The sequence below is a fragment of the Choloepus didactylus genome, chromosome 4, assembly GCF_015220235.1.
Source record: "Choloepus didactylus isolate mChoDid1 chromosome 4, mChoDid1.pri, whole genome shotgun sequence".
NCBI classification, from domain to species: Eukaryota; Metazoa; Chordata; class Mammalia; order Pilosa; family Megalonychidae; genus Choloepus; species Choloepus didactylus.
In genome coordinates, this window is record NC_051310.1 from 146798003 (window position 1) to 146825088 (window position 27086).

The 27086-nt window shown below is 33.6% G+C and overlaps 1 protein-coding gene across 1 annotated transcript in view; it reads left to right on the top strand.

Moving 5' to 3' along the window:
• The window catches only part of AQR (aquarius intron-binding spliceosomal factor), a 133330-nt gene that overhangs the window by 34883 nt on the left and 71361 nt on the right, over window positions 1–27086 (top strand). Inside the window, exons 10-16 of the mRNA XM_037834363.1 lie at window positions 2670–2734; window positions 6201–6317; window positions 8727–8840; window positions 10473–10576; window positions 21092–21194; window positions 24068–24188; window positions 25434–25575. Coding sequence (XP_037690291.1) covers window positions 2670–2734; window positions 6201–6317; window positions 8727–8840; window positions 10473–10576; window positions 21092–21194; window positions 24068–24188; window positions 25434–25575 — 766 coding nt within the window. The remainder of the gene's footprint in view (window positions 1–2669; window positions 2735–6200; window positions 6318–8726; window positions 8841–10472; window positions 10577–21091; window positions 21195–24067; window positions 24189–25433; window positions 25576–27086) is intronic.

Genomic DNA, 27086 nt, shown 5'->3' on the forward strand with positions numbered 1-27086 from the left:
AGGAGAATTATTTTTGAGATATGGGATACAAGATGAAATTAAATTAGAAATATAGAAAAGAAAATGGGAAGGATTTCCCTTCTTCCTGGCCCCCATTTATTGACAAAAAATATAGAAATATATACTATATAGAGTACATACTAGATTAAAATATGCGCTAAGTATTATATATGCATGAATATTTATAAACATACCACTATATATGTACAGTAAAAGGGGTTGATTACTCCTGATTTGTGAGATTTTAAAAGCATTTAATGACTGCAAACGAAGTATTGTTTACTTAATAAAGGTATTTATACTTTGTGAGATTTGCCATTGATTGTTAATATTTTATTTCATAGGTAAAATATAATCTAAAACAGCTCTGTAGGTGGACCATATTTCTTTCCTTGAAGCAGAGATTGTAACTTTGTTTGAACTAAAATACAACAGAAGTACTTATGAATGCTGTCATCCAAGTAATATTTTACAGCTGAAAGTCATACTCACAATTTACTGAGAAACAGAAACTAATGCTGTAAATCAGCTCTACCTAATTTGGGGCATAATATTATTACTAACTGCAGTATAAAGAAAAAATTGTCAAATGCTTATAATGTAAGTAGTTTAATATTAGTATGTTTAAATCTTTCAGTTAAGTGGCTTAAACTCAGAAAGGGGACTAAGATTTGGTTTTCTTGATGCAAATAGTAATAATGAATAATTAGAACTACTAATGCCTTTAATAATTAGGGTCATAAAAATTGATATCTCTAACCAAAGAATGTTTATCTAGGGTCATCTAGAAAGGTTAAAAAAAAGAGTAACAACAACATGGTGCTGCAGTAAATATAATGGTTTATTAACCAGTGGCTCTTACCACATTTTTTATGTATTGTCAGAAAACAAAACTTCTTAGATTGACAAAACTTCTTAGTTTTGAGCTTTAGTCAAAAATTGTTAACTTGGTAGCAAAGAAACCAACAGCTGCCAGTTCAGAGAGGTTATGAAAGTGTTTGGTTTGTACAGTTGGGAAACAGAAGGCTAGTTGCATCATGTCCATATTAGTTGTTATTAAAATCTGAGATGTTAGGACTACTATTGGAAGAGGGGGAAAAAAACCAACACCCATGTAAAGCAAATGATAAGGATATGTCTGAGTCTGGAATTGGAAGAATAGGGTTTTGACCCTGAATAATATTGCCCAGTAGGGCCAGCTAATGCAAAAATGTGAAACTGTCAATACCAGAGCTCAGAACTTGAGCACCACGCATCACGTTCTAATTTTAAATTGGCCATTCCCAGTAATTTATCAAGATGTAAATAAAGATATAGAATACACAGTTTACTATTTTTTTTTTTTTTAATTTGGCTAAAAGTATTTTCCTTTGACAGCAAGAAAAAAAGATTGCAATGGAAAACTGGTTTGAATAGATTTAGTTAAAAAATTACTCCTTTCATTTCTTTAGTTTATACAGCTTTATAACCTACACTGGTTCTCGAGAAACCTGATTGTACATTTGTTCCAGTTCTAACCTATCCTCTAACTAACTGTGCACTGTAAAGTAATTTTCTCTGGTCCTCAGTTTCTCAACTGGAAAATTAAAAGCTGGAACAGATGGTCTAGAATAGATGTTCTCTAAAGTCTTTTTCAGCTATTAAATTCTGCTCTTCTATTATTTTAGGGCATGGATTATGGGTATATATTAACTGGAAGGGTTCCAATAAATATTTCCATATATTAGTCACAAAAGTATCCATATTTCTCCTTTTACATGAAGCCTTCCATTTTCCTGTATACTACAAATAAATTAAAGAAATGGATTTATGTATACATTTGTTGTGTGCTTTCTACAGGTCTGGTACTGTTAGTCACTGCTGGGTGTCCATAATCTAAGCCCTAAATAGCGCCCTAAAATTATTTCCTATTCATTTGAAATAATCCTGGCAGGATTGTTTTAGCTGGTAAAATGGTAGGACGTTTCCTGGCATTAGGAAAAAAAAAGTGTGCTCTGAAAGTATATCATGTCAACACTTGCCACAAGGTTGTAATTACGTAAAAAGAAAAATGTTTTTCAATATAGTACATTAAGGAAAGCTTATGAATAGCATAAATAAGATATTGAACTTAAAAAATATTTTGTTGCTGGCATTTTAATGTAGAAAGTCATACATGTACCATAGAAAAAAGTCATAAAAATTACCCTCTAATTAGTTTGGTGTGTATCTTTTCAGCCCTTTTTCTATGCATTTTAAAGATACATGTGTTTATGTGCTTGCACACATATATTTATATGTTGATGCATATTACAGAGCTTTTAAAAGTTTGGCATATGAAAACAATATGGAAAAGTGAAACAAATATTATATAAAGTCGTCTTTCTAGTTATGTCTCCCTAGTTTTTCAAAATCTAATCATTAAATTAACATTTAAAAAATATCTTTTCAAACCTGATTTTTAAAATGTGCTTCTGAACCAAGCTAAGTTTCTAATTTTCTCATATTGTATAGGTAAATATAAGAGTAAGGCCTGTTGGTTTTGAAATGTGAGTTCCTTCTTTTAAATTATACTTATTGCAGTCTTGATGAATAAGAGATAAATGACAAATAAGTAAATAACTGCCAAATTTAAGCTGTAGCACAAAAAGTGACCTAGTAAAATTCTAACATTTTCTTTCTCATTCTAGAACCTGTCACTATGGACAAAGTTCATTACTGTGAAAGATTCATTGAACTCATGATTGATTTAGAGGTGAAAAATCTGTGCTGACTTTTCTGTTATAGAATCATTAAGGGGGCTAAGATAATGTATATAACTATGTTTGAAATTTTTATCACTGCAAACTGGCCTTAGTTTGTTTCAAGGTGTTACATAGAGAAGGAAATCACAGGTAATTGGCCCTTCAAGTTTTCAGACTGTCCCATCCAACATGGGCTATTCTTTGTAGAAAAAAGGCATTAGTATTGTTATTAAACATGAGTCCAGCAGTAAGTTTATTTTTTGTATTTTAATACAACTTCTTAGAGTTTTAATAGTGTTTGGTATCATGGGTTTATGACCATCTCTTTAATAATCTCACTTTTCTAAGCTGCCTAATGTTCTTTATATATACGTATATATATATTACTATTATTTTTAATTAGAGAAGTAGTAGGTTTAAGAAAAATCATGCATGAAACAAGGAGTTCCATATACCCACATACCCCACACACTCAATTTTCCCAATTATTAACATTTTATGATAGTGTGGTATCTTTGTTACAATTTATGAAAGAATATTATTCTAACTTTAGTATTAACTATAATTCATAGTTTACATCAGGGTTCACTATGTTTGTACAGTCCTATGTTTTTTGTTTTGTTTTGTTTTTAACTTTATTGAAAAATTAAACAACAAAAAAACCTCAACATTTCAAACAAAACAAAGCAAAGGATTAAGAAAAACAAGTAACCTAAAATAACTACTTTGCTTCCAACATGTTCCTACCATACCCCAAGAAAATTAACAAACCATAACCAAACAAAAGAATAAGAAAAACAAATAATCTAAAATAACTACATTGCTTTCAACATGTTCTCCTATATCCCAAGAAAATTAACAAACCATAATCAAACAAAGGCATAAGAACCTATGTTGTTTTTGATTGTATTCTAGTAACGTATACATATATATGTATATATATACACAACCTGAAATTTCCCCTTTGAACCACACTCAAATATATAATTCAGTGCTGTGAATTACATTCACAATGATGTATTACCATCACCACTGTCTAGCACCAAAAATTTTCCATCACCCCAAACAGAAATTCTGTACCAATTAAGCATTGACTCCCCATTCCCTACCCCATCCCAGCCCTTGGTAATCTGTATTCTAGTTTCTAACTCTATGAATTTGCTTATTCTAATTATTTCATATCAGTAAGATCATACAATTTTTGTCCTTTCTGTGCCTGACTTATTTTATTCAACATGATGTCTTCATAGTTCATCCATGTTGTCACGTATATCAGAACTTCATTCCTTTTTATGGCTAAATATTATTCCATTGTATGTATATACCATATTTTATTTATCCATTCATCAATTGATAGACACTTGGGTTTCTTCCATCTTTTGTCAATTATGAATAATGCTGCTGTGGACATCATTGTGCTATTATCCATCCAAGTCCTTGTGTTCAGCTCTTTTGGGTAGATACCTAGAAGTGGGAATGCCAGATCATGTGGTAATTGTATACGTAATTTTCTGAGGAGCCGCCAAACTGTTTTCCACAGCAGCAGCGCCATTTAAAATTCCTACTAGCAATGACTGAGTGTTCCTATTTCTTCACATTCTTGTAATTTTCCATTGTTTAATAGCAGCCATTCTAGTGGGTGTGAAATGGTATCTCGTGATTTTGATTTGCATTTCTCTAATGGCTGATGATGTTGAACATCTTTTCATGATCTTATTGCCATTTGTGTATCTTCTTTGAAGAAATGTGTATTCAAGTCTTTTTCCCATTTTTAAATTGGGTTGTTTGTCTTTTTATTGTTGAGTTGTAGGATTTCTTTATATATTCTGGATATTAAACCTTTATTGAATATATAGTTTCCAAATATTTTCCCCCATTCTGTGGGTTGTGTTTTTACTTTCTTAATGATGTTTTTTGATGCACAAAAGTGTTTAATTTTGAAAAAGTCTCATTTATCTATTTTTTCTTTTGATACTGTACTTTGAGTGTAAAGTATAAGAAGCCATTGCCTAACACAAGGTCCTGTAGATCCTTTCCTACATTTTCTTCTAGGAATTTTATAGTCCTAGTTATTACATTTAGGTTTTTGATCCATTTTGAGTTAGTTTTTGTATATGGTGTTCCGGTTTGCTAATGCTGCTGTTATGCAAAATACCAGAAATGGATTGGCTTTTATAAAGGGGGTTTACTTGGTTACAGAGTTACAGTCTTAAGGCATTAGCAATAGGTTACCTTCACTGGAGAAAGCATCCAGAAAACCTCTCTTAGCTCAGAATGGTTGGCATCCTCTTGCTCCTGGGTTGCGTTTCAAAATGACGTTCTCCAAAATGTTGCTCTTGGGGCGTTTTGTCTTCCCTTAGCTGCAGCTCCTCTTCAAAATGTCACTCTCAGTTGCTCTGAGGTCCAGTAATCCAATTAACACCCGCCCTCAATGGGCGGGGTTACTTTTCCATGGAAACTATCCATTCAAATGTTACACTCACAGTTGATTGAATCACATCTCCTTAGAAACACTCAATCAAAGGAGTCCAACCTTATCAACACTAATATGTTGCCCTCACAAGATTGCATCAAAGATAATGGCATTTTGAGGGACATAATACATCCAAATTGGCACATATGGTGTGAGGGTGGGGGTCTACCTTCATTCTTTTGCATATGGATATCCAGATTTTCCAGCACTATTTGTGAAGAGCCTATTCTTTCCCAATTGAGTGCACTTGGCACCCTTGTCAAACATCAATTGGCAATAGATGTGAGGGTTTATTTTTGAACTCGCAGTTTGATTCCATTGGTCTATGTGTCTGTTTATATGATGTATATGTCTGTCTCTATGACTTCTGATTTCCAGCTCCTCCTCCCCATGGCTTTCTTTGTGTCTGAAAATCTGCTTATAAATGACTCTATTAATCCAGATTAAGGCCCGCCTTTATTCATTTGGGCTATATCTGGACTAAAATAACATCTTTACAAGATTCCATCTACAATGGGTTCACACCCACAGGAACACAGATCAAGATTAAGAACATTTCTAAATTGGTATACACAGTTCAGCTTTTCTTACTGACTATTGGGAAAGAGCATAGAAGAAAAGGAGAAAAGAATCTCCACTTAGGGGTCCCCTCTCCCTTTTCTCCCAGAGGAATTCCACTCTTAAACTTGTACACAGTGCATATTGGGATTACATGTAGAATTTTGTTTGAAACTACTGGCTGGGATTATCTGAGATTCCTTCCAATGCTGGATTTTATTTTGTTTTATCTCAAAAGATCTGCTGTCATCATTATTGTTTTTAAAGCTATAAACATCAACAGTGAGCTTATTTACAGCATGATCCATACCCCTTGCTTTGTGCTAATGTGTTTTTTGGGAGGCTTGAGGGTACTTTGTGATTAATACTTCTAAGTTAAATATCAGTTAATTTCTGTAGTTATAAAGTATACATGAAAACTTTTTCCATGGTGTTAATTTTTTTAGGCCCTTCTTCCAACAAGGCGCTGGTTCAATACCATCCTGGATGATTCCCACCTTTTGGTTCACTGTTACCTTTCCAGTCTTGTTCGTAGGGAAGAGGATGGCCATCTTTTTTCCCAGGTAAACACTGATGTTTCTGAACATACTTTTTGTTGTTATTTTTGTTTACTATATAGTTGGGAGTACCAGGGTATGACACAAACTAAGTTTTTCTAACTATTTGAATTGAACAATATAAATTCTTAATCAGTCATTTAAAAAGTAAAGTCTTATATAAAATGAATGCATTTGTAGACATAGCCTCTAGTAATTAAATATTATAATCTTTTGTTGATTATGTGTCGTTTTATTGTCAGTCAAAATGATGATTTGAGAGATGTAGTCACATATATTCACATATTTTCCTGTTATATAAGTAACCATATAACTGTGGAATATAATAGATGATGAGCATTAATTTTTAAGTGAACTGTGCCCCAATATTATTCCTCTTTCTTTCCATAAAATGATGGTGACAGAGACATATGACAGCATGGAAGCATATAGGCACTTATTCTGTTGCCTTGAGTAAGAAGGTAAAGTTTTAGTGTTTTACAGTTCTTCCAGTGTCATGAAGAAATAGGGCATGATACTTCTAAAGCTTGTTTTCCAATGAGATAATAATGGGAGATACAGTTTTTATGTGTGTGTACATATTCTTTTTTTTTTTTAAGAATTCTTACCTTAACAAAAAGGTTTATTGAAAGTTTTGTTTTGAAATTGAATTTCCATTATGAATTTAGTATGTTTTGATTTCTAAAAATTAAACTTAGAAAAAATTCTTAGAAACACATCTCTTAAATAAAAGAAGGTATATGGGTATTTGTTTTAAACCAAAAAATAATAATAATAATAATAATGTTTTTTAACTGAGATGAGAGATATACAACACAGAAGGGGAAATTGAGACCTAGTAATTATCAAGTTAATCTGAAAATTGTAGAAATCCAGGAAGGAGAACTTAAACCAATTCCTCATAAATAGGAAACAACTTTTCTTCAAATATCTGACTTTCAGAAAAAAAAGTAGTTTTTCTTAAAATCAATCTCAGTCTTGACCTTTGTGTTATGGGAAATCTGGCAGTACATTTTTTTTCAGTTTTATTGAGATATATTCACATAAAATAATACAGTCATCCATGGTGTACAATCACCTGTTCACAGCACCATTACATAGTTGTACATTCATCACCACAATCAATTTTTGAACATTTTCATTACCTCAAAAAGAATGAAAATAAGAATGAAAAATAAAAGTAAACAAAGAACACCGAAATCGTTCCATCTCCCCCATCCCACTCTTTTTTTTTGTTTAGTTTTTGTCCCCATTTTCCTTCTCATCCATCCATACTCTGGATAAAAGGAGTGTGAGCCACTAAGTTTTCACAATCACACTGTCACACCATGTAAGCTACATGGTAATACAGTTGTCTTCAAGAATCAAGGCTACTGGGTTGTAGTTGACAGTTTCAAGTATTTCCTTCTAGCTATTCCAATACACTAAAAACTGAAAAGCTACATCTATATAGCACATAAGAATGCCCTCCAGAGTGACCTCTTGACTCCATTTGAGATCCTAGCCACTGAAACTTCATTTTATTTCATTTCTCTTCCTCCTTCTGGTCAAGAAGATTTTCTTAGTCCCACGATGCTGGGTCTAGGCTCATCCCTGGGAGTCATGTCCCATGTTGCCAGGGAGATTTACACCCCTGGGAATCATGTCCCATGTAGTGGGGAGGTACATACTCTTTTAAGAATTCGAATGTCTTGTATCTGTGAGCATTCCTCTTTTTTCATCTCTTTTTAAATTTCTATGCTGTGATTTTCTGCATATATTAAAATATATTAATATCTGAATATCTGATCTACCATAGATTAGAATCAAAATTAATAAGGATTTGGGATGAGTGCAGCCAATAGGCTCTGTTGATTATGTCACCACAGGAGAAAAGCAGGGCCTCATTAGCAGCAAGAACTATGCCAAAGAAAGGACTTGATGACCCTAGAAACTGTTGGGAGAACTGAATAAGTTGACTTACTTTTTCCCTAATAGAAGCAACACATAGGGATGAGTATCTGCAATTATGAATTTCAAAACTCTTCTTACTTAGAAAATTCTTCTAAGTGACCTAAGTAAAAATACCTCAGGAGTTGCCTCTAGTGGTATAGTTTTATAAGTTTGTAGTGATGTAAATAAATAAGTTTTTTTTTTTTCTTTTTAATTAAAATGTCTGGCTTCCTTTGTTTAGGTTCTCTTCCTGTCTCTTAAGCAATGGGATACAGTTTAATTCTTTATAGAAAACCATGTCTTTGGAATAGATTATTAACTATATTTACAAGGCATATACTTAAAACCTGTTCGGGATATGTTCTAAAAAGTTTGTTGGAATGTTTATACTCTAGAAGTTTTCAGAATCACTGAGAAGATGTATGTTCATACTTTCTCACTTTTATGTTCACACAGTTTATTAATTTAAATATATCCTTTCAGCTTTTGGACATGCTTAAGTTCTACACAGGTTTTGAAATTAATGACCAGACTGGAAATGCTCTGACAGAGAATGAGATGACCACAATTCACTATGATAGAATTACTTCTCTACAGGTAATTGAAATGCATTATAGACTTTGCTTATGCTCCGTAAGGTTGGATTATGTTATAATTTACGTTTTGTAATACTACAGATGAAAAAAGTACTTGTTTAATAGTGTTAAGTTGAATTTTTTTAATGTTGCTAATTCTGATTAATTCAAGAAAAAAAATTGACTTTCACTCAATCCTTAGTATCAATATATTGATATCTGATACTCAGAAATATTAATTACTGGTCAAATTTGGTGCATTTAAATATTGGCTTTGCCATCAGTTTTATTTTTTTTTGAGAGAGTATTTCAACATATGGCAAGGTATGTGTAAGCATTTTGTACATTTTTAAGATAAACACATGTAGTGGGACTGAAATTTGATATGCCCCCCCTCCCCCCCCCGCAAAAGAACCTATGTTTCTTTTCTATTGTGTTCTCTGCTCTTGAACTGTTTCCTCTGATGGCAGAAAGAAGCTTTTATTGGCCAGTTTAAAGTAAATTCAGTTCTTTCTATTTTAAAAGAATTTTTTAAAACAAACTTAAGTTCAAAATCTCTTTCATAATCAGTTTCACTATCTCTCAAGGAGTCTCCCCTCTTCTTCTTTCCCACAATTGCATCTGGATATATGGAGACACTAACATAGCCTCATGGTTTTGGAAGAGGAGTGATCTGCACACTGTCCCATCTCAGATGTCTCTCCTGTTTATCTCTTAACATTGGTATTTTTGTCTGTCTGCCTCTTCCTTTGAAGTTACTATATCTGGTGTAGCATGTGATCTGTTCTCTTGGCACAGACAAGGCATGATGATCTCCCAAGGAGTTTGGCTATCTCCCCTGATGATGAGAGCCCAACTTTGTTTTTGTTGATGCTAGAGTTTTCCAGAGGTCTGCCTCCTGATCTTTTTCTGGCTTGGACAGCCCAATCTCAGGCTTGGGCTGCAGCATCATTTTGTCATTATCTGTAGTAAACCCTTGGTAGGCTCACCCATAACCTTAGATACCTACTTTGTCATCCACAATGGGGCATATGAAAACTTCTGAATCCTTTCTGTGTCACATGAGCATACAGGAAGACTAGAGATAGTATCTCAAATACTCTGTTATGAGATCACCCTGGTACCACTATTTCCATTTTCTTGTACCTTACCCTATTCTGTTTGGGTGTACTACCCTGCAAAAACCTCCCTTCCCAGAGTTACAAAGAAAAACAGGGCACAGACACTGTTTTTTGTTCTCCCCTTAACTCTCTTCTGTGGGATTTTCCCTTGGGACTTTTTCTTGATCTTGTTAGGCCAGTACTTGATAACAAAGTAAGTTTTATTGTTAAGTATTCTTTTTTCTTCCCTCTTGTCATTGAAGCTGGCCACTATTGCTGTGTTAATGTATATTCAAAATCCAATATTTGAAGTGCAAAACTGAACATTGACTCTTTGTTTTTGCATTCCTGCTAAGACAATTGTAGTTTTTCCCATTATAGTAGATGCCTCTGGCTGAATAAGTAAGAGGTCACATATAAGAAGCATACAAGAAAGGAAAGTATGTTAATATTTTTAAAAATATTATTTCTGTTATATAATGTATAAATTATAGATAGTTGAATTAATATATAGATGTTAATTATTGATTTTTTTTTTTTTTAAACTCTTCTAGAGAGCTGCTTTTGCACATTTCCCTGAACTCTATGATTTTGCCTTGTCAAATGTGGCAGAAGTAGATACTCGGGAATCCTTGGTCAAGTTTTTTGGACCTCTTAGGTGAGGAAAAGTATATGTTCTTTTTTGGTATCATGTTCCCTGAATTTTCATTTTCTTTGTTGCTTTTAATCATTTTTATAATTTATTGCACTGCTTTAGTTAATGTTACTTGTGCCACTTTTATTGACTTTTGGAACTAGTGCTTCTCTTCAACAATTTGGTTTCTTTGAATCACTTAAGGATAGTTATCCATCTTTTCTTTCTTTTTTTGTAAATTTATGTTTTTCATGACTTATTTGATTTTCCTAGATCTTAAATTTTTCTTAGAGTAAAACATAAAGATGGAATCTCATCAGCCATGAATACAATACAGCAGAAACCAAAAAGTTTTCATTATGTATAATATTAGAGGTGTGACTTAGGAAAATTTTTGTCTGTTTACAATTTATGAAATCTGTAATATTCTCTGGTACTTAACAGTTAATATGCTTCTTAAAGAAACAGTAATAATAAGAAACATTTACTTAGTACATGTTAGCTAGTCTGCTAAGTATGTAAACAATTTCATCCTCAAAACATTCCTGTGAAGAGATGGTACCATTTTACATGCATATAAAGGAAAAGGCACAGAATAATTAAGTAATTTGCCTAGGTCACGCAACAAGTAAGTGGCAGAGGCAAGATTTAAAACTAGGTAGTCTGGTTTCTGAGCCTGACTTGTAATGGCTATGGTCTAGTCCTTTGTCCTTTTTTTTTTTTTTTTGCAATTTACAGTGTAGTTTCTTTGCTTTGAGTGAAAGAATAGTACCATTCCCATTCCCATACATGTCTGGACCATGGTTCATTGATGGAATGCTCTATGACCCATTGTTTTTTTCCGGGTATATTCCTTTCAACTATTTCCCTTTTTTTTTTTTAATTTTTATTTTGAAATAAGTTCAAACATATAGGACAGTTGCAAATACAATCCAAACCCCATATAGAGAACTCCAGCACCCCCTCCCCCCCACAGATATCTATATCTACCAATTTTACATTTTGCTAACTTTGCAGTAACTTTCTCTTTCGTTCGTTCCTTCCTTCCTTCCTTCTCTGCCTCCCTCCCTTCCTCCCCTCCCCCCTTTCTTTCAACTATATCTGTTATCTTTCTATCAATTATCTATCTACCCATTTATCATCTTCTGAACATTTGAGAGCAGGTTGCATATATCATACTCCTTGAACTCCTAACACTTCCATGTACGTTTCCTACGAACAAGGATATTCACTTATGTCATTAACTTAACACTGCAGTTAATTCAAGAAAATTAATATGGATATAAAGCTTAAATTCTATATTCTAATTTTCCTTATGCCCCCTTTGAGCTTTTCTCCTCCATTCTTACATCCACTCCAGTATCATATATTGCATTGATTGTCATTAACTCTTAACTAACTCTTTTTTTTAAATTATATAAAAAAAATTTTTTTTTAAATATATACAATAAAAAAACATTTCAAACGAACCATAACAAGGGAGTAAGAAAAAGACAACTAACCTAAAATAACTACTTTACTTCCAACCTGTTCCTACTCTAACCCAAGAAAATAACCTAATATAGCAACATTTCTGTGAACTTGTTCCTACCATACCCATCAGAAATTACCAAACCACAGTCATTCCTGGGCATTTCCAGAACGTTAAATTTACCCACAATAGCTTATCTGTTCTTATCGGGTTATCATTCCCCCTTCATTAATTGCTCTCTATTGCTCGTTCCCCTACATTCTACATTATAAACCATTTATTTTAGGAGTGTGCTGTTTAACCTTCAGGTGTTTGTGAATTTTCTAAGTCTCTGATGGTTATTGACTTCTAATTGTATTCCATTATGGTCAGAGAATGTGCTTTGAATAATTTCAATTTTTTAAATTTATTGAGGCTTGTTTTGTGTCCCAGCATATGGTCTCTTCTGGAGAAAGTTCCATGATCACTAGAGAAGAATGTGTATCCTGGTGATTTGGGATGTGATGGTCCATATATGTCTGTTAAATCCAATTCATTTATCAGATTGTTTAGGTTTTCAGTTTCCTTATTGGTCTTCTGTCTGGTTGATCTTTCTATAGGAGAGAGTGATGTGTCGAAGTCTCCCACAATTATTGTGGAAACATCCATTGCATCCTTTAGTTTTGCAAGTGTTTGTCTCATGTATTTTGTGACACCATGATTGGGTGCATAAACATTTATGATTGTTATTTCTTCTTGTTGAATTTACCCTTTTATTAGTATGTAGTGGCCTTCTTTGTCTTTCATAACATCCTTGCATTTAAAGTCTATTTTATCTGAGATTAATATTGCTACTTGTGCTTTCTTTTGGCTGTAGCTTGCATGCTATATTTTTTCCATCCTTTCAATTTCTTTGTGTCCCTGTGTCTAAGATGAGTCTCTTGTATGGAACATATTGATGGTTCATATTTTTTAATCCATTCTGCCAATCCGTATCTTTTAACTGGGGAGTTGAATCCATTTACATTCAGTGTTATTACTGTGAAGGCATTTCTTGAGTCAGCCTTCCTATCCTTCGGTTTATGTTTGTCAGATATATTTTTCCCCTCTCTCTCTTAATGTCTTTTATTGAACCAATATTGAATCTCTTTAGTACTGAACCTTTCTCCATATCTCTCTCTCCTTTCATTGTTTCTCTGTCTGCCGGGGTCCCTTTAGTATCTGAAGTAGGGCAGGACTTTTATTAGCAAAATCTCTCAGCATTTGTTTGTCTGTGAAAAATTTAAGCTTTCCCTCAAATTTGAAGGAGAGCTTTGCTGGATAAAGTATTCTTGGTTGGAAATTTTTCTCTCTCAGAATTTTAAATATGTCATGCCACTGCCTTCTTGCCTCCATGGTGGCCACTGAGTAGTCACTACTTAGTCTTGTTGTTTCCTTTGTGTGTGGTGAATTGCTTTTCTCTTATTGCTTTCAGAACTTGCTCCTTGTCTTCAGTATTTGACAGTCTGATCAGAATATATCTTGGAGTGGGTTTATTTGGATTTATTATATTTGGAGTTCGCTGGGCATTGTATTGTGTAGAAGGTTGGAGAAGTTTTCCCCAACAATTTCTTTGAATACCCTTTCTAGACCTTTACCATTCTCTTCCCCTTCTGGGACACCAATGAGTCTTATATTTGGATGTTTTACCTTATCTGTGATATCCCTGAGGTCCGTTTCTATTTTTTCGATTTTTTTCCCCATTCTTTCTTTTGTTCTTTCATTTTCTGTTCTGTGGTCCTCGAGGTCGCTGATTCGCTGTTCAGCTTCCATTAGTCTTGTACTATGAGTATCCAGAATCTTTTTAATTTGGTCAACAGTTTCTTTTATTTCCATAAGATCATCTATTTTTTTATTGACTCTTGCAATTTCTTCTTTATGTTCTTCTAGGGTCTTCTTCATGTCCTTTATATCCTGTGCCATGCTCTTCTTCATGTCCTTTATATCCTGTGCCATGTTCTTGTTGTTTGTCTTTAGTTCTTTGATTAATTGCTCCAGGTACTGTGTCTCCTCTGATCTTTACATTTGGGTATTTGGGTTTGGGTGTTTGGGTTTGGGTTATCCATATCGCCTGGTTTTATCATATGCTTTAAAATTTTCTGTTGTTTTCGGCCTCTTGGCATTTGCTTAACTTGACAGGATTCTTTTAGGATATGTAGGATTCTTCAGAGACGAAGCTCTAATTTGTCAGATTTACAGCTTGGTGGCATACACTGTCTCTAACTAACCAGCGGATGGTGTCCGTGAGTCATTTATTCCTTTCAAGTCAGTTCTCCCCAATTTGTCTTTGTGGTGTGTGGGGGTCTGATTCTTATGGGGTCCATTTGGTGCACCAAGTTTGGGTGTGTTGTTGGTGCTGTCCGCCCTGAATATGGGGTGTGTATCTGAGTGGTTAGGGAGGCAGGGAAGCTTTAATAATCAAACGTCCCAGGTGTTCCTGGAGATTTAAGGCCGTTGCAAAAGTCTAAACCTTCATTTCAGTTCACCACAGATTGTCTCTGCTGCCGACCCACAATTCTTTGGTATTGGCGTATGGTCCCTGGGATTTCTGAGTGGGTCCCTCTTCCAAACCGTGCCCTTCTAGGGCCTCTGCTGAGGGAAGGTTGTGCTACATCACAAGTGCGCGCCGTCCCTCAAGGGAAGTTCTGGGCTGTGGGGCCAGGTAGGGGCATTCCCAGCCTGCTGTAAGGATGGCTGTATGGGGCATGCCAGTTTCCCCCTTTTCGCACAGCTCCGCCTTCCCAGCTCTGGGACAATTAGCTGTGGGTGCACGAAAGGCTATTGTCCATGCTCGACACTGTGGCGTGTGTGCATGCAGCTGGAAACACACCCTGTCACATGGTTTCTTGGCACGGCTCTGGGCTCTGGCCCTGGCACTGGGCCTGAGCATTCCCAGCCCGCCAGGAAGATGGCTGCAATGAATGTGGCTTTTTTTTCCTCTTTTGGCTAATCTCTGCCTTCCTCACTCCGAGACAATTAGCAGCAGGTACGCAAAAGGCTATCTTTCACGCCAACTATTGAGGTGTTCATGCAGCCTGTTCCTGCCGCGCTTCACTGTGCGGTTCTCACTGCTGTATCTGCACCGCTTTTAGGTTTTTTTTAAAAAAAGAACTAGTCCGCCTCCAAGCGCCAGCCCTTGGTTTCCCCACACCACAGCGTGGCTGCCGGATATTCAGCAGCTTACTCACTCGTTTCAGAACTCAGACTCCCAGTCTCACCAAGTGCACGATCCCTGTGGATTTAGCAGACCTTGTCCAGCTGGTGCATCGCTGGAACTGGTGTTCTGGGTCACTTTCTGGCTTTTATCTAGTGTTTTTCGTGGAGGTGTTTTTTTGCCATGCCTCTCCTAGCCACCATCTTAGGTTTCTGTCCTTAAGTTTTAGGAGTAATTATATGTAGTTCATTGACCATTTAAAAGAAAACAAACTGAGGTTGGTTGGGTGGTTCATTTTGATAGGAGTGTTTAATAATAACCCCTGTAATAACACATAGCTCTACTTCATTCTTTTAATAACTGCATAGAATTCCATTGAATTGGTCTACCATACTATTTTAAATCATTCTCCTATTGATGGATCTTTAATTTTTAAATTTCTGCTGTTACAAATAATTCTGCAATGAGCATCCTTTTTGTTTTTTAATGCAAAAAATTTGGGTACTGATTTCTAGAAGTAGAATGGCTGGGTCATAGGGGATATGTTAAAATTTGTTGTATACTACTAAAGTTTCTTCAGGAAAGGCAGTACCAATTAATACTTACAGCAACAGTATATGAGGACTTATTTCTTTCCCTACTATACTAGGTAAAACTTCTTTAATTTTTGCCTATCCAGTGACTAAAAAAAAACCATAATTCATTGTTTTACTTTGTGTTCTCTGATTTCTTGGAGAAATTGAGCATCCTTCTGTTTTTCTTGGTCATTTGCATTTTTTCTCTGAATATTCTTTGCTACTTTGTCTTCCATTGATTGTCTTACTGATTTTTTAAGGAGCCTTTATCTATTCTGAATACTAATCCTTTGACTAGTTCATGTTGCACATAGTTTCAGTTTCTCACTTAACTTTTTAACTTTGTAGTGTCTTTCATTCTTATGGATGTGTTTCAAATTTTTATTTATTCAGATCTGTCCATCTTTTTTGTAATAATATCAAGTACTTTATATATAGGCCTTCTTCATCATAAGGTTATTAAAATATTGCCATTTTTTAAAACACTTTTGTAGTTTTGGTTTTTTACATTTAATTTAGTTGCATAATCCATCTGGGGAATTTGTTTCCCCTCAAAATGCTTTACACTCTTAAAGATTATTGAGGACCCAAAAGAGCTCTTCTTTATAAGAATATATCTATCGATATTTACTATATTAGAAGTTAAAATTGGAAACATTTGAAAATATTTGCTACTTCATTTAAAAACATCAATAAAAATCCATTATATATTAGCATATATATTGTTAATGAAATATATATATATTTAAGCCATTTTACTGAGATGCATTCATATACCATACAGTCCAACCAAAGTGTACAATCATTGGCTTTTAGTATATTCACAGAGTTGTGCATTCATCACCACAATCTATGTTAGAACATTTTCATAACTCCAAAAAGAAAAATCCCATACCCCTTAGCAGTCACTTCTCAATCCCTCTATCCTTCTCTAAGTCTATAAAATCACTAATATATTTATGTAAGAGCACACACTTTTTTTCCCATCTCTATGAATTTATTTGTTTTTACATTTTATATAAATGAAGTCAAACAGTATGTAGTACTTTGTGTCTTGTTTCTTTCACTTGGCGTAATGGGTTTTTTTATTTTTTTGCAATTGATGGAAGAATATTTATGTATTACTATTCACTTCAGTCTTTGGTTTGCTGTAAGTATATTTTTACCCATATACCACCCTATTATTAACACCTTGTAATAGTATTGTACATTTGTTCTAATTCATGGAAGAACTTTCTTATATTTGTACTATTAACCGCACTGATCGTCCACAAGAGGGCTCACTATGTTCTACAGCCCCATGTTTCATCCTCTCTCTTGCCTTCTATTAACATACCCAACCTTAAACTTTCCCTTTCAACCACAATCACACCCACATATCATCGCTGTTTATTATACTCACTATAGTGTGCTACCCTCACCTCTATCCATTTCTAAACATTTGCAGTCAACCTTGTTACACATTCTGTACCAATTAAGCATCAGCTCCCCATTCTCTGCCCTCATTCTATCATCTGGTGACCTGTATCCTAGATATTAACTCCATGAGTTTGTTTGTCATACTTAGTTCGTATAAGTGAGGTCATACAATATTTGTCCTTTCATGTCTGACTTATTTAACTCAACATAATGTCCTCAAGTTCATCCACATTATCACATACATCGAGACTTCATTTCTTCTTATAGCTGAATAATATTCTATCGTATGTATATGCCACATTTTGTTTATATCCACACTTTGCAAAATACATAGTGATAAAAGGGGCATTGTTTTACCTTTTTTCAAATCTGTTTAATATCTGGCTTAATTGAAGAAGCTGGATTTGCAGTTCTTCTGGATTCGGTTTGCTGCAAGATTTTTTTGGTTGAAGGAAGAAAATCCAGCTTTGCACAGATACGTGGTTGGAAGAGGGAAGGCTTTTTGTTTGTTTGTTTGTTTGTTTTTTATTGTGATAGCATATATATAGCACAAAATTTTTCCATTTTAACAACTTTTTAGGTGTACACTTCAGTGGTATTAATTACATTCACAGTGTTGTGCTACCATCACCACCATCCATTATCAAGACTTTTTCATGACCCCAAACAGAAAATCTGTACCTATTAAGCCAAAACTTCCCATTCTCCATCAACCTGGCCACTGGTAACCTCTAATCTACTTTCCATGTCTCTAAGCATTTGCTTATTCAAGATGTTTCATATAAGTGGAATCATACTATATTTGTCCTTTTCTGTCTGGCTTATTTCACTCAACATGATGATTTCAAGGTTCATCCATGTTGTATCATGCTTCAGAACGTCAATCTTTTTATGGCTGAATAATATTCAATTGGACGGATATACCACATTTTGTTCATTCATTTACCAATGGGCACTTGGTTTGTTTCCACCTTTTGGCTGTTATGAATAATGCTGCTATGAACATTGGGGTTCAAGTATCTGTGTGAGTTCCTGATTTCAATTCTTTTAGGTCTAATAAGTGTTATGCTAAACATGAATTTGATGGGTCATATGATAATTCTGTGTTTAACTTTTTGAGGAACTGCTAAACTGTTTTCCACAACAGCTGCCCCATTTTATATCCCTACCAACAATGTACAAGGGGTGATGCATATTGTAGTAACTTTTTCAAATAATCGGGGATGTTCTTCTTTGATATTTTACCAAAACTTAACAAATGATAGTTTTTTTTAATACAATTTTATTGAGATATATTCACATACAGATAATCATCCAAAGTGTACAATCATGGTTCATGGTATCATCATATAGTTGTGCATTCATCACCACAATCAGTTTTTGAACATTTTCATTACTCAAAATAATAATAATAATAATAATAATAATAATAATAATAATAATAAAGAACACCCAAAACATCCCATACCCCGTATCCCTCCCTATTATTTATGTATTTTTTGTCTTTATTTTTGGTAGTTTTTTAGAAGTTAGTTTCACTTTGGACTCTGAAAACATGTCAGGGAATTCTGTGCAATTAAAATGAATTAATTAAAAAATAGAAATGCCATGCTCATGGGTGAGAGGACTCAATAATGTTAAGGTGTGATTTCTTCACAAATTGATCTATAGCTATAATGCAATCCCAGTCAAAATCCTAGGGTGTTTTATTGAAATTAACAAGCTTATTCTAAAATACTTATGAAAAAGCAAAGGAACTAGAATGGCCAAAACCATTTTGTAAAAGAACAAAGTTGGAGGATTTGTACTCTTTTGAGTTTAAGACTTACCATATAAAGCTGTAGTAACAAGACACTGTGATATCACTTAAAGGGTGGACATATTGATCAGTAAAATAGAGCATCCAGAAATAGACGACACTTATTTGGTTAACTGATTTTCGACTCAGGTTTCAAGGCAACTCAATGGAGAAAAGATGGTCTTTTTCAATGATGGTGCTGGAACAATAGGACATCCATAAGCAAAATATAAACCTGGGCCCAAACTTTGCATTGTATACAACTCAAAATGGATCATAGGTTTATCAAAATTAAAGCTACTAGAAGAAGGATAGGAGAAAAATCTTTATATTTTGGGTTACGCAAAGATTTCTTCAGACACCAAAGCAAATCCATAAAGGAAAAAAAAATTGATAAATTTTACCAACATTTTAAACACTCCTCTTAGAAAGACATTGTTAAGAGAATGAAAAGACACACTATAAACTGGGGAGAAAATATTTGCAAAACACACACCTAATAATGGATTGATATTCTGGAGTTTCAGAATTAATAAGAAAACAACCCAATTAAAAAATGGCAAAATACATGAACAGAAACATCACCAAAGAAGATAGATGTCAATAAGTGTGTGTAAAGATGCTTAACATCATTATTCATTAGGGAAATGAAATTAAAACCACAATGAGATACTACTATATACTTATTAGAATTGTTTTTAAAAAACAAAACAAAAAAGAACAGTATTGACTCTAGGTAAGGATGTGGAACAATAGGAGCTCTCATATATTGCTGGTGGGAATTCAAAATGGTATACCACTTTGGAAAATTTGGGCAGTTTCTTATAAAGTTAAACATGTACTTATTATATGATCCAGATTCTCACCTTATACTCAAGAGAAATGAAAACTTATGTTCACACAAAAATCTGTACAAAAATGTTTATGATGGCTTTATTCATAATTGTCAAAAACTAGAAACAATACAAATATACTTCAGATGGTGAATTAATAAACAAACATTTTAATATATAGAAATACAGATAAACACATAATGGAATATTATATAGCAATGAAAAGGAACCAATCACAGATATACACAATAATATGGGTGAATCTCAAATTCATTATGCCAAGTGAAAGAAATCAGAATCAAAAGGCTGCATAATCTAAAAGGCTGCATAATCTATAGTTCCATTTATTTGACCTTCTGGAGAAGGCAGAATTATAGAGATGGAAAGCAGGTTAGTGGTTGCCAGGGTGGGATAGAGGGAGGTGATGACTATAAAGTAGCACAAGGAAAATTTTGGGGGTGATTAAGCTGTATTTAAGTATTGGAAAGTTGTCAATTTCACAATAATGAATGCAAGTTTTCCAAAATCCTAATTTTTCGCTTGGCAGTTCACATTTTATTGTTGGCAATAAATATTATCAGTTGTTTTCCTTGGAGTGACAGGCTTATTAAGATCATTTTTTTTTTGAGAAAGTTTTACCATTTATCCAAGTCTGAATAGCCACAGTTTGTCTGTTGAGATAACCATAATCTTAATTCATTTTGTGTCAAAAGTATTTTATATGTACTTCTCATTTTGTCACACAAAGTATTTTTTAAAAGAGTACCCAAGAGTCTAAATTTAATAACATTAGTAATATTTTACTGCTTTATCAAGGATTTTCTTAAATGAAACTGGTTTTGTTTTCTTTCTTTCTTTCTTTTTAACCCCTTGTTACAGGGAATAATACCATAGCACAGGCTGGTGCCTCTGCCTTGATCCATGCTAAGATGCCAGCAGTTTTATCCTCTATTGCTTACGCACGTCAGTGTATATGTAAAAATAGTGAAAACAAAAATGAGTAATGTCCTAGTATTAATATAAAAAAGTGTCCTTGCAGTCTCCCTGAAAGGGATGCAGTAGCTCAGGGACCAAAATTTTGCAGAAGACTCTTTGAGAACTCTGAATTATGGTTTGAACTTTTCATCACTGATCTTTGGTATTTGTTACCCATGTCACAGCTTATATTTGTCAGATCAAACTTTTTTAAGCTGTCTGTAGAATTATGTTTCGAAAGTGAAGTGAATTGTTATAAATAAAATATTCTGATCTGAATGTTCTTTGTTTTGCAGTTCAAACACGCTCCACCAGGTGGCCTCATACCTCTGCTTGTTGCCAACCCTGCCCAAAAATGAAGACACAACTTTTGATAAAGAATTTCTTTTAGAATTGCTGGTAGATATTAACATTCTTTGAGTTTTGCACATGGTTTTTCCTACTCTTTTGAATCATTTTGGAAGATGTAGATCTGGTACCGTTTTCCTCTGGGCTACTGATTAGTTAGATAATTCCCACCCATTTTGGAATTATATAATCATTTGATTTTTGTTGTTGTTGTTGTTGTTGTTGTTGTAGGTTTCTTTTCTTATCTTTTGAATTTCCTTTCTCAAGTCTTTCACCTCTTAAAAGTGCCTTATGGCATGAACTCATTGTATTATCAAACATTTATGACCAGTTTTTATGTCAGTCACTGGATTGAGGCATTAAGAATATGTAGATAATAGATAGTTGAACCCATTCTAGCCTTTAAGGAGGTAACAATTATACACACACATACCATACATATATATTCATATATATAAATGTTATTTTTTAAATGATCGTTTAAACAGAATGCCTTGAATATTTAGCCATATCTTTATGTTAGAAAATCTTAGGGATTTTGAGAACTTGGGTAAGATATCACTGACTTTAATGTTTTAAGAATTCTCAACCATTTTGGGAGATAAGGGGATTTAACTTCCAAACTCAGTTTTCCTTGTAAAAGTTTTTTTATATTAGTTTTTTTATTTAAGGTAATATATGATTTTATAAGTAAACCACAATACAGAAGTATATGTGGTTAAAAAGTGGAAGTCTTATTCCCTTGTGACCCTCATTCTATTTCCCAGAGATAATCACTATTAACACTTTCATGTATACTGTTCCAGATATTTTTAAATTATGTTTTTAATTATATAAGTAATACATGAGCACATTTTACTGTAATTCAGAAATATATATATATATTCTTCTGGAACTTTTTTATGCATTTACATATAAATACAGACAGTATAAGAATCTAGTTTGGTGTATACTTTTTAAACATAAATTTGATCAACTTTCATTTTTCTGCGGATCACTTTTTTTTCCACTTAATATTGTGTTTTGGGTTCTGTACATTTGAATAATGTAGATCTACTTTATTTTTAGCTTCAGTGTAATAGTCCATAAAATGGAATATTATAAGATGGATGACATCTTAACTTTATCCCCATTGATGGATATATTTAGATTGCTTACCATTTTCACTGTTACAAATAATGATGCAGTTCTTGTGCTTGCCTTTTTGTGCCTCAATGTGGATATTTAGGAGAGACACTCATAATGACATTGTTTGATTGAAGTGTGTGCTTATTTAAAATATCAAAGATATGACCAAATTACCCTTGAAAAGGCATATATTCCCACCAACAGTGTATTAAAGTATCTCTCTCTAAGCCTTTGCTATCATTTCCAGTTTTTGCCACTCTGATGGGTAAACAAATGATAATCTATTTAAACTTTTTGTTTCCTCACTGCTACCTGGTTAAGTAGCTTTTCAGATGTTTCAGGCATTTTTTTGTGCCTATACAAACATATGCTGTGTCATTGTAGTTTTACATTTTTCTTACACATGTGGAAAATGTATTAGGCACAGTGTTTTGAAACTTATTTTCCAATCTAATACTAATAATACCAGGTGTAAAACGCAGTACCTTACAGTAGGAAAGAATATGATATTCTAAATTTTGGAGTAGTGACAAGAAACTATTTGTAACAGGAGTTTCAAACCGAGTAACAGGTGTTTAAGTGCCATTTGGAATAAAAATCCTTGGAAAGGCTTTGCAAATTAATTCAACTATGGAAAGTACTTTTTCTATCAATATATTTATTTACTTGTATGAAGTGTATCTCTTGGGCCATCATCTTTGCTTTCCTTGCAAATTACTTTTGATTATCTCTGACTATAAGTGTCTTCTAGAAATCCCTTGTCCTATTTTCTGGCAATGTAAGATCTTATAATTCAGATTTGGGGTTAACAGTGAGCCCTTACTATAGAAAGAAATCTTTCTGATGTATTATAGGTTTGAGTATAAAGCTGATCTTGTGCCTTTTTGGATCTTTTAGCAAAATTTCATCCTCAAAATTTAAATAGTTATGCCAACGGAAAACAGTTTTTAAAATTTATAGTGCTGCAACATTTTTTCATTTCCTCCCTTTCCTAAAGTTTTTCCTCTGGGTTTTGGATTATTTTAATATCCAATTTATAATTGATATTTTGAAATATACATATTGTTGATGCAACAATATCTTCTATCCTAAAATGCTGATCATCTTTACTGAAGAGAATGTGGCACATCTTTCAAATATATCATTATATCGTTAGGTTAATTAGATAACAAACTTATTTCTGTAGTTGGGTTAGATTGCTATAATATTAACAGTGGAAAAGAATATAAAGATCATCAAGTTCAACTTTCTTGTTTTACAAAGGAGGAGCAGGCTCTGGCCAGGAGATTAATAAACGCTCCCAGGTTGTAGAACTAGTTAGTATAAGAATGGAAACTATTGCCAGGAATTAGGGTTCCCATTTTTTTCTTACATTGGTGAATACACAATGCTAGAATTTTTAAGTGCATAGCATATGCCATGTGCTTTATTTTGTAATATTCCATTTCATTTTCACAAGAAATTTGAGAGGTAAGTGGCATTTTCTCTGTTTTACTGAAGAGGAAAATAAATTCAGGGAGGTTGAAGTAACTTGCCCAGTTTTCATATAGCTTATAAATAGAGGAAGTGGGATTTGAACTCAGGTCTGTCTGATTCCAAAGCCCGTCACTATTGATACCTCTTTCATCTGTCATTTATAGAGAAAATAAGAAAAGAGGAAAAAATCTTTTAGTACTTTATTAACTGAAGGCATGGAAATTTTCATTCCATAATTTATGATGGATTTCTCCATAAGTTTTTTTTTAATTAAAAAAGATGCTTCTAAAAGATACATGAACCCATTTTCTTTCTTTTAGGTATCTCGTCATGAACGGCGAATTTCTCAGATTCAGCAGCTGAACCAGATGCCTTTATATCCAACTGAGAAAATTATATGGGATGAAAATATTGTCCCTACTGAGTACTATTCTGGAGAAGGTATGGTAAGGCAAACAGGATTCAGGTATAAATTGAAACTCAGTATAGAATTCATCATAGCAACTGAAAACATACTCTAATTTACTCTAAATATTAGGATCATTTTCTGGTACTCTGAAGTTCAACTTTAGAAGCTACAAACTACTCAATATTTTGAATGTTTTCGCACTAAGGATTTTTTTTTCTTTTTTTTTCCCCTTTCTTTCTTTCTTTTTTTTTTTTTTAGCTCTAAGGACTTTTACTAAATTTAACTACGCAGGGCTAGGATATTTGCTCTGTATGCCTTTGCAACAACAGTTTTATTTAAACAGATAGCCGAAATAATTTCTGGGTCACTGCATCTATATATTTGAATTAAGCACAATCATGACTTGTCTGTTGTGTCCAGTTGTATATGGTGAGCCTTATCTGTTACCTTGGCTCCTTCAGCCTTGGGTTGGGTGAAAGACAAATTAGAGCTACTAAGAAAATATGTGAAATTTTTATATATTGGTGTTTCTAGCCTATAGGTTCGTTATTGCTTCTGGTTTGTTAGGTGTGAATAAGGATGAAGAAAGTATTATTTGCCACTAAAATGTGTTTTAGGGTTCTACTTTTTTTTGTTGTTGTTTAACCTTTCTGATGTTGCTGAATGCTTGGTCAGTTATCACCCAAGGAATATAGTATTAAGTGAGGATAATGCAAAAAATGTTGTTCATTAATATAGTTGGGGGAGATAACTCTAGGAATAGAGAGTCTGGAATTCTATACAAACAGTGCCTTGTCTTCAACGTTTAGGCAAAAGGCAGGGGTTCAGAGTACCCCTGATGTTTGGAGGTTAATTTAAGCAACATAGTATATTAATTCAGTTTTCATGATAAATTTTGTCATGGGCCATGTTTTTGTAGTATTATTTACCTCAAGATTTGCCAAGTACAAATTAGGTGATAAAGGGAGGATTTTTAAGCAACTTGAGACTGTTAAATATCTTCATATACTTTTAAGAAACACTGTATGCATATGAATCACTGATGTACAGATTACATGTATTAATGAAGCTCCTTACCCCCAGTTCTTAATAGATAGCATTTGTTAACCTGATTCTAATTTCTGTATGAAGATAAAAACAATAAAACATATCAAATATGCTGTAATTCACACGTTATTTAATTAGATTCTTGTCAAATTTATGGTGCCATTTCTTAATCAGAGCAGATGTCTGATTAAAGGAATAATTCTGATTATGTATGCTGTTTTCTTTTTCAGGTTGTCTTGCTCTTCCCAAGTTGAATTTGCAGTTTTTGACTCTCCACGACTACCTCCTACGGAACTTTAATCTCTTCCGCTTAGAATCAACTTACGAAATTAGGCAAGACATTGAAGATAGTGTCAGCAGAATGAAGCCATGGTTAGTACAGGGGTTCCACTTGTAATGAAGAGATGCAGAAAATTACTGGCATACTTTTATTAGAAACCTCATGAATGTATTTAGAAATAATATACCTGGCATGAAGATACCCTCTAAAATATGAAATATTACTGTTTGAGGACTCCTTTAATCTGAATTTAAAAATATAATCTGAAATAAATTATAAAATACTAAAATATAAAATATGTGTTAGATACTTTGATGATAGAGCTAGGGGACTGGTAAAAATTATGGAGAAGTTGTCATTCTGGGGACAGAAGGGAGAGATATAAAGGAGAGTGGTTTTGACATAAGTAAAAACATAAAGGGAAGAGGATATGGGTTGGCTGGCAGGCCTGAACCAGAGCAGGACAATTGAAATCCTGGGGGGAATTTATGGTAAAGGAATATTCCATCACCCTGTATACTCCTGTGGCTTTCTCACCAGTCATCTCAAGTCAGTTGTGTGTGTGGAGTGCAGGGGTGCTGAACCTTGCACGAAAAGTCTTCTGGAGCTCTCCATGTATAGATTATGTTGAGGAGATTAAATTATCAGGGTTTGCTTTTAGAGCCAGTTGAGTAGATCTGCTAATTTCGGGAATTCTGCTTAAACTCAACTCTAGCTAATGTCTGGAATTCTCTTTGCTTAAAAAAGTCTTTTATTCTAATTGTTGTAGGAAGCTTTCATAGTGAGATTTGTGAAGATTAATTTTGTTTTTATAGGCATAGCTGACTTTGGGTAAATACTTTTCAGTTACAATTTCACTTTAAGAATGATAGTGATAGAGATAAATTATTAGATATCAAAAGTGACTATAAATGAATAAAATTGATTCTGTGAAATGAGTATTCATTACATTGTGGTCACATCATGCATATATGTGGTTATACTATATTCTATATGAAGTTAACATGTTTTGATTGTGAGGTATCTGTCAGGCTCTGCTCATTAATAATTACAGAGAGCTACATGGACACTATGATTATGATCTGTTTTTTTCACTTCTATATTTTATTTCATGCACATTTCTGTTTTTTAATTAATTATTATGAGAAAAGTTATTCTGGGTGAGACTACAAAATACAAAAAAAGTATTTTTGACTTAATAATTGGTTGAGTCAGTAGGCAGGCTAAGACTCCAAAATTTGTATACCCATTGGCTGATTATCCCTGCCCACATATTTGCTGAAATTATTGCCCATTGTTCGGACCCCGGGGGTGTTGCTTGATCAGAAGACTTCCTTACAATTTGTGGTTACCTTGAATTTATATGCTCTGATTCTAGACCTAATTTTGGCCATTTTGCAAACTAGGGATTTATTAACTAGCAGTTCACCAGATAGAATTTACTTATGTTTACTTAAATGTAAAATAAAACAAAAATAAAGATTCTTGAGGTTTATTAATAAAGGATTTTTTTTTAATTGCTCCATGTTCTGCTAGGTATAGAAAATATCCCTTTTGTAGTTAGTTCATTCACATTTGTAATAATAAATTTTTGTAAACTTTC